Genomic DNA, 9,207 nt, shown 5'->3' on the forward strand with positions numbered 1-9,207 from the left:
TCAAATTGTTTGGGTACAGTTTATGTTTAGTTTTTCATCAATTTTAAATACATTACGATTACAATGTTTTGGTGCTATTTAAATACTCTTAATCAAAAACTCTGATTTTTGACAAGGATAGAATGTAATACCAGAGAAATATGCTTTGAATTTTGTAAAGCTTTTTCTTCCTAAAGCAACTTTTTTGAGTACTTATCATCAAAAAATGCAGTGAAAGGTGATTGAAAAATAGTGAAAAATAAGCAATTCTTTTTCTTCATTTTGTTAGGTTTTCTTATTAAGGTTTTCTCATTCAACATACCTTGTCAAAAGCAATTTTTGGTTTCTTTGACAACAGGTACAAATGACTTCATTCCACATCTGTCATTTCTATTCCATCACATTCTTTAACATATACCACTGAACCCAAGTCTTCCTCTGAAAGAGCTCTTGTGCCAGTTTCTTTAGTCTTTGTAAAGATTTCTTGGTTTGTGTCTTCTAATCTTATTTTCTTCGTGTTTTGGAATAATTGAGTCACTGCTTCCAGCTTGCTTTTCTCAGTCCCTTGGATTAAGTGATCATCCACTTTTGAATCTAAATGCATAGCAGATACCTGAGTAGTAGATTTACTCAGAGAAAATCCCATTGGGACAGCTGAACAAATATCAAGGTGATTTTCAGATAACGCTTTATGTAGTGGAAGTATTTCTTCAACTTGATAGCTTGGGGTAAAAAAATGTTAACAAGTGAATACAGCAGGAATTTCAACAACTAACTTCATGGCAATGTTTGTTTTAAATGAAATATTATGACACAGATACCAAAAATATAAAGTAAAATTGATTCTTTCTCTCATTATTTACATTTTCTTTGTTGGAAGGTTTGTATGTTCCACAGTGTCTGTGAGTATTTTTTTTAAAGGAATTTACCAGATTTATGTTCCACCATCTTTGAGAAAATAATACTTTCTCTACTAGTCCTTTCTATTATTCTTTTTATCAAAAACTTTTAATTCATTATTTAAAAAATAATAATTATGTAAGGCCAGAGTACCCACAAATACTCTATTTGTCTTTCACCCAAAGGAGGCAGGGGCAGGATAAAATAGACTTCCAGCAAGTGAAGATGAAAAGAGATATGGATGGACACTATATAATGTTCAAGGGGACATCTGGAAAACATAATATTGATCAATATATACTTACCAAATGAGTGAGAACCAAAATACATTAGACAATTACTACTGTCTCTGAAAATACATATGTGGTAGGAGACTCCAACACCCCACTCTCACCAATGGACAGATCAATGAGATGGAAAATAAACAGACAAAATAGTCCTAAACAAAGATACAGATCACATGGTCCTAATAGACATCTATAGGAAACAAACACATTTGCCAAAAACCAAAATGCACATTTTTCTCAAGTGAACATAGAGAATGCTCCAATATTGGCCACATGCTGGGTCACAAGAAATCATATCAAGTATCTTCTTTGACAATAAAGGTATCAAACTAAAAATCAACTACAAAAAGAAAGCAAAGAGATCCCAAATTACATGGGCACTGAACAACATGATACTGAATAATCATTGGATTAATGAAGAAATGAAAGAAGAAATAAAAAAAATACCTTAAGACAAATGATAATGACACAATCTTTCAGAATGTATGCAAAAACAGTAGCAAGAGAAAAGTATATAGCAATAAAAGCCCACATTAAGAACAAGAAAGAACCCAAAGAAACAACCTCATCTCCCATCTCAAGGAACTAGAAAAGGAGCAAAAAAAACAGTAAAAAAAGGAAATAATAAAAATTAACACAGAAATAAATAGAATAGAAATACAAAAGACAGTCCAAAAGATCAGTGCAACCAAAAGTTAGTTCTTTGAAAAAATAAGCAAAATAGACAAACCCCCTAGCCAGGCACAAAAAGAAAAAGAGGGAGAAAACTCAAATAAATGAAAGAGGAGAAATTACAACAGGCATAGCAGAAATCCAGAGAATAATTAGAGATTATGATGAACAATTATGTGCAAACAATTTCAACGATCTAGATGAGGTGGACAAATTCTTAGAACTATACAATCACCCTAGGCTGAACAAAGAAGAAATAAAAAACTTAGACAAAATAATTACAAGCAGTAAACTGAAACAGTAATCAAAATGCTCCCAAAAACAAAAGCCCAGGACCAGATGGTTTCACAAAGAAGTGCTACCAAACACTCAAAGATGAACAAATGCCAATCCTACAAAAACTCTTTCAAAAAACTGTGAAAGAAGGAACACTACCAAATACATTTTATGAGGCCAACATTACACCAATATCTAATCTAAACAAAGACAACACATAAAAAGAAAATCACAGACTGATCCCCCTAATGAACACAGACGCAAAAATCCTCAAGGATGGCTCAATATCCGAAAATCAAATAATGTAATTCACTAAATCAACAAAAAGAAAAACCATATGATCATATCAATAGATGCCAAGAAAACATTTGATAAAGTTCAACATCCATTTATGATGAAGGCCCTTGAAAAACCTGGGATTATAGGGACATATCTTAAAGTAATAAAAGCCATATATAACAAACATGGTGAAGAACTGAAAGCCTTTCCATTAAGATGGGGAACAATACAAGAATGTCCACTCTCACTACTGCTTTTATTTTTTTTTTTTTAAAGATTTATTTATTTACTTATGCAAGCACTGGGTACTGTCAGAAGCGCGGGAGGGTGAGAGAATTCACCAGAGTGAGAGCTGGGAGCAGAACAGGCAGAAGGACCGAAGTACACTGCTGAGGGGAGCAGCGGGCGGCAGGAGAGGTCTGCGCGCCATGTGGGACCCTCCTTCAGTGGCCGGGGAGCTGCCGGGGATCGAACCGGCGCTGTAGAGGCTTCGGGCAGCTTCGCAACCCAGCGCTCAACCGCTGCGCCACCGTGGAGGCCCCCCTCTCACTACTGCTTTTAAATGCAATACTGGAAGTCTTAGCTAGAGAAGCAGGTAAGAGAAAGACATAAAAGAAATCCAAAATGGGAAAGAAAAAGTAAAGCTATCATTATTTGCTGAGGATATGATAATATATTTAGAGAACCCTTAAAAATCCATGGAAAAACTAATTAAAGCAATAAACCAGTTCAGTAAAGTAGCAGGTTACAAAAAAAAAAATATTTAAAAAATCAATAGCTTTTTTATTTGCAAGCAATCTGAAGAGGAAGAAATTAAAGTAAAAACAAAACAAAACCATTCCATTTACAATTGTACCAAAAAAATTAAATAAAGCTAACATAAGAGGTGAAAGACCTATACAAGGAAAATTAAAAACTTTGTTTTTTTTAAAGATTTATTTATTTATTTATACAAGAACTAGGGTACAGGTCAGAAGTGCAGGAGGGTGAGAGAATTCACCAGAGCCACAGCAGGGAGCAGAACAGGCAGACGGTGGGGAATTGAACCAATACTGCAGATGCTGCAGAGGCTGCAGACAGCTTTGCAGCGTGGTGCTCAACCACTGCGCCACGGGGGAGGCCCTTTAAAAACTTTGTTAAAAGAAATAGAAGAAGACAGAAAGAAATGGAAAGACATTCCCTGCTCATGGATTGGAAGAATCAACATTACCAATATATCCACTCTACCCAAAACAATTTACAGACTCAATGCCATTCCAATAAAATTCCCAATATAATCACAAAAAATCCAAATACCTTAAGCCCTTCTGATAAAAAGGAGAAGAATGAGTCATTATATTCCCTGACTTCAAACTATACTCCAGAGCCCTAATAAAAACAGAATGCTACTGGAACAAAAACAGAAACACATACCAATGGAATCGAAAGCCCGGAAGTAAAACCACACATATATGGTCAACTAATCTATGACAAAAGAGCAAAGAATATACACTGGAACAAGGAAGGTCTCTTCAATAAATGATGCTAGGAAAATTGGACTACCGCATGCAAAAGAATGACACAAGACTATTCCCTCAGACCATACACAAAAATCTACTTGATTGGATAAAAGACTTGAATATAAGGCCAGAAACCATAATATATATAGAAGAAAACATAAACAAAACATAACAAAGTTCAGAAACGTCTTTGAGGACTCACCTCCAAAAGGAAGGAAAACAAATGAGACTAAACAGTTGGGACTACATCAAACTAAAAAGCTTCTGTACAGCAAGACAGTGACCAAAACAAAGAGACACCCCACTGAGTGGGAAAGTATATTTGCATACCATACAACGGGTAAGAGACTGAGATCTACAAGAGCTTACACAAATCAACAAAAACAAAGGAAACAACCCAATCAAAAAATGGGCAGAAGAGCTAAAAAGATGCTTCTCTAAAGAAGAAATGCAAATGGCCTACAGACATATGAAAAAATGTTCAGTATCACTTATTATCAGGGAAATACAAATCAAAACCACAATGAGACACCATTTCACACCAATGAAAATAACCCATATTAAAAAGACCAGAAACAACAAAAGCTGGTGAGGATTTGGTGAAAAAGGAACCCTCTTACTCTGCTGGTGGGAATGTAAACTGGTCCAGTCACTATGGGAAGATGTGTGGGGGTTCCTCAAAACACTAAAAATCTATATACCATAAGACCCAGCAATTCCATTCCTAGGAATCTACCTACCCAGAGGACACAAAAACACTAATTTGAAAGGAAACCTGTACTCCTATGTTTACTGCAGCACTATTTATAACGGTCAAGATATGGAAACAGACTAAATGCCCCAAACCAAATGAATGGATCAAAAAGATGTGGTATGTATACCCAATGAGATACTACTCAGCAATCAATAACAATAAACTCATGCTATTTACAGCAACATGGAAGGGATTATAATAAGTGAAATAAGTCAGAAGGAAAGAGATAAATGTCATATGGTTTCACTTATATGTGGAATAATCCAAACAATGTGTCAGGAAAGACAAAACTTGCAAGTTGACCCCCTTAGATCTGAGACATAAAACAGGGGCTAGGGGAAGGAGAGAGGTCAAATGGGAAGAAAGAGCATGAGGAACTGTGGTGATGGAGCATGGGTGCTAAGGTGGTGGGAAAACCAGGGACTACCCCTGAGGGGAGAAATCAAATACTGTTCAAAAATTAACTACGATGTAAGAAAATAAGTATAGAAAAGAAAAAAACCAAAGTGAATACCCTGTTCTTAGGAGATACTTGCTGAAATAGGGGGTAAAGAATCATACCAACAATTTGCTTTTAAATTATTTTGTGACAGATATGGAAAGTAAAACATGCAAAATATTTAAGTCAGGATAAAAAATGCCTGATGTATTAATCTTGATGCATTTATGTCTAAAATTTTTTCAAAATATGAAGCTGAAAAAATTAGAAAAGAAAATTCATGACACAATCTACTGCACTTGAAATCAACAAATGTAAAATAATGGCAATATATATAATTGTCAGCTAGCCCACTAAATTCAGCTAACAGAGGGATTGAAAAGGAACCAAATCCAATAGGGTAGATTTGACCCTATGAATCTTCACCATAACATCTCTGGGATCTTGAGGAGATGCAGGGAGAACAAGTCTACTTGGGCCTCTTTGGCCTGTCATTCAAGATACATGAATATATATGGAAGAACAAAGAGCTCAATAAGTGTGGACACAAACCTACACAAAAAAAAAACCAAACTTGCCTTACCAGATAGTAAAATATGCTACAATGTCAAAAGAACCAAAAGTCTGATTCTAGGTTTGTGTAGGAACTTCATAATGATATGGTAAAGGTGGTACCACATAGCAAAGTGGTTGTTAATGAGAAAGGAAGAGTCCTTGGATAGGGACAGGACGGGACAGGACTCAAGAACAAAAATTTGCAAATATTTTGCTGTTCCCACAAGCTGGTAAATAAGAGGTTAAAAACCTGATGGTTCTAGGCCTGGACACTTGTTGCCATAAATTTCCTTCATTGATTGTTTCTTTTTAACATTTCTGAGCTATCTTTACACAGCTTATCAAGTTGCTGCTATTGGAAGGAAAAGGAGTTGCAGACCCAGAAGAGTCACGGCCTTTGAGACCAGACAGTTGTAGGAGCAGGATGGTCACAGGGCTGGTTCTTTATGATCCGAGCAACAGGGTATAGGAGAGTTCTGGAGCCCTCGGTGGCTTTCTCAGGCTTTTATTGAGCTTTACATGTAGTGCAACAACTAGGTACACGGCAGGCAGGGGTGTGGGGCGGGGCCAGGATGCCAGAAGGCCTCCAAGCCCCAGGCAAGTCTTTACTCTGGGCGTCTCTGGCCTCCTTTCTCCCCTTCTCTGTCCTGCCTCTTCTCCTGGCAACGATCTCAATACTCCTTCTAGGGCCCACAGAAGTAAACAAGACAGCCTACAACAATGTAACTGTTACGGAGCAACCCCATATAAAAGGGGTTGCCTGGCTGTGGGTCCTCATCCGAGCGCTTAAAAGGGACTTATTAATACTCCACTACAGGCACACACAAAAGGTTAATAAAAGGTTTATTTACAAGGGAAAGGGAAATGAGGAAATGTACAACTCAGGGAGAAAATAGGGAAATAAAGTCTTTAATGCGTCCTACCCCATCTGTGGACCTGGAAACCCCAAAGGCACTCGGAGAGCTGCCCCAGCTGCAAGCTGGCTGCAATCCAAAAAAAAAAAAAAGGGAAAACCCCCAAAGCCCATGTGTCTGGTTTTATACCATTCCTGGCTGCTTAACCCCACCCTCAGGTTCCAGCAACCTTCCGTTTGGTGGTGATGGGATTTGTAGTTCCCAGTGTTTTGATGGCTTTGGACTGGAGTGGGGGTGGAGTCCACAAAGCCTGTATGGAATTAGCTTTAGGACATCCTTTTTCCCCTAACATAACAACTGCAGGTGCCCCATCAGGCAGGGCAATCCTAATGGTGGGAGGGCAGAAAAGCCTGAAAATCATTTACCCCTATACCAGTTCAAACTGGAGCTGTGGGTACACAGTTTTCCTAAGATACTCACCTTGGAGATGGTCACAAGGCCTGCATAACTACCAAGCTGCAGCTGATTGGTGCCCACAATTAGCAACAACAAATGGACGTTAGCCAAGTACACTCTCTGTGCTTTCTCAGCCATTAAAGTTGAATTCCTTTGTCAACAAACCTGAGTCCTTAAAATCTATATAGACCCTTCACCCCAGCACCTCTGGGAATATCTCACCCAGAGAGGTCTCCCCAGAGGGCTCTTTCCTTGCTCTTTTGCTGATAGTGACTCTTTGCCTGCCCTCACTGGTGTCTGTGAGATATTTTAAATATTGACCAGAGAGAGGGTCTCAAAAGCCTTTTCCTGGCTTGGCAGTGGGATCCCTTGGTCCATCTCTTGGTAGATGGAGCAGTGGACAGTGGCTGGTTGGCTATCAGCTTCTCTGCCTGTGTTGGAGGGGAAGTTGCATCAGACTGGGGGCCCCAGGCCCACTCCTTTGTCTGATAACACTGTATTACTAAACTTAGTCTGTTCTAACTCCTTTGTTGTATAGATGAAAATGAAAATCTTCTATCTTATAGAAGATTCCACATTCAGTGATGACCTAAAGTGAAAGTAAGAACTGTAAACACAATTTTTAAATATGGGACAATACATTTGTAATCTTGCGGTGGAAAATAATTTCTTGAACAAAAACTAAAAAGACAAACAAAAAGAAGGAAAACATATGGGTTTAACTACTCACAATTAAAAACTGCTCTTCAATAAAGAAACTATAAACAAAGTTAAGTAGAGAGAGAAGAGACTGGAAGATGTGCTATCCAAAGCTGACTAAGGGATTTATAACATGTTGTCAAGATATGGAAACAGATTAAATGCCCCAAACCAAATGAATGGATCGACAAAGAAGAAGGAAACTAAGGAAATAGGAAACCAAATAAAGAAATGGGCAAAGGAGATAAGGACATGATTCACAGACTGAAGAATGCCAAATAGATAACAAGTATAAAAAGAGATGTTCAAACTTACAGAAATCAGAGAAACAAATTTTCTACCATCAGAATCATCAACTTTAGAAAGGTGGATAGCGCCACATCTTAAGGAGAATGCAGGATTACAGGAAACCTTTGTACTGCTGCTGGAGTCATTTTAAAATGCTATTTCATATTCCACATTTAATACTTCACTTCTGGTTCTATTTCCACTGTTGCCCATCCATCCCATTGTATGTTCCTCAAACAGTATCTGGAATGAGTCTTATAACACATAAGGCAGATCACATCAATCCTCTACTCAATATGCTCTCATTACTTCCTATTTCAGAGTAAAAGTCAAATGGCACACTTTCCCTATTTCTTTTCAATAATGCTAGATGAGAAACTTTCATTCAAAATAATCTTGTATCTGAAGAAGAAATAAGAACATATATTTATTTTCAGGATGGTCTTTGAAAACTCCTTCTTTGTAACTTATTTTATCAAATATTATATTTCAGAGAAAATGTACCTCTTGGGACCTCTGACTGCTTTACATCAAATAACTAGAATACTCAATGTAATTTTTAATATGTAGCTGTATTTACTTACAAATTATGTATTTGAAAATAAATGCTACAAAATGTAAGAAAATGTAATGGCACGAATAATGATGAAAAAAAATCAGAGCAGAGGTTGGAAAAACATAAGGTATTACATTTAAGTGTAGTTTAATAAAAAAATTTGTCCAAACAAAATTGGTTTATGCTTGCCAGTACTACATTGTGGGAAAAAATGAGTACTCACCTGGCAAAACAGGGATTGTTAATATCTTCAAATGAGAGACTACTCTTAAAATGCACAGGTGTACAGTATATGAAGATCGTCAGAGAACAGTTACAAAAACCTAGTTATCTATTTTATCTGTAGAAAAAGACAGGGAGATAAAGTCACCATTAGAGTGCAGACGCTCTTGGATTATTTAAACACTAAGAAATGTTAAAAAGACATTTTTCAAGGTGGGCTCCAAGAACTTGTCAGAATAATGTAATTTTTATTTTTTCACTAAAAAGCTCATTTTTTCCATTTTTAGGCAAGGTCGTTAATTTTAACATAGTTGGATGACCCAAAATAATATTGCACCTGGTTAAGTTAAATAAGTGTTCTCAGACTTAACGTTTCTCATTGATAGAAGACAAGTGAAGTGGTATTAAGGAGGAAAACAATCATACAATATTAAATAAGTGATTTAATATTTAATCATAAATATTAAACAAGTGAAGCTGTACACCCTTTTC

The 9,207-nt window shown here is 36.8% G+C and overlaps 1 protein-coding gene across 1 annotated transcript; it reads right to left on the bottom strand.

Moving 5' to 3' along the window:
- Nucleotides 1–349: 349 nt before the first annotated feature.
- LOC311172215 (uncharacterized protein C2orf15) lies at nt 350–625 on the bottom strand (the record flags this gene model as incomplete). The annotated part of the gene is made up of 1 exon (XM_084235446.1): nt 350–625. One exon carries the CDS (start codon nt 623–625, stop codon nt 350–352), a length of 276 nt encoding a protein of 91 aa, XP_084091572.1.
- Nucleotides 626–9,207: the final 8,582 nt, after the last annotated feature.

The sequence above is a fragment of the Talpa europaea genome (genome assembly GCF_964194135.1).
Source record: "Talpa europaea genome assembly, chromosome: 6".
NCBI classification, from domain to species: domain Eukaryota; kingdom Metazoa; phylum Chordata; class Mammalia; order Eulipotyphla; family Talpidae; genus Talpa; species Talpa europaea.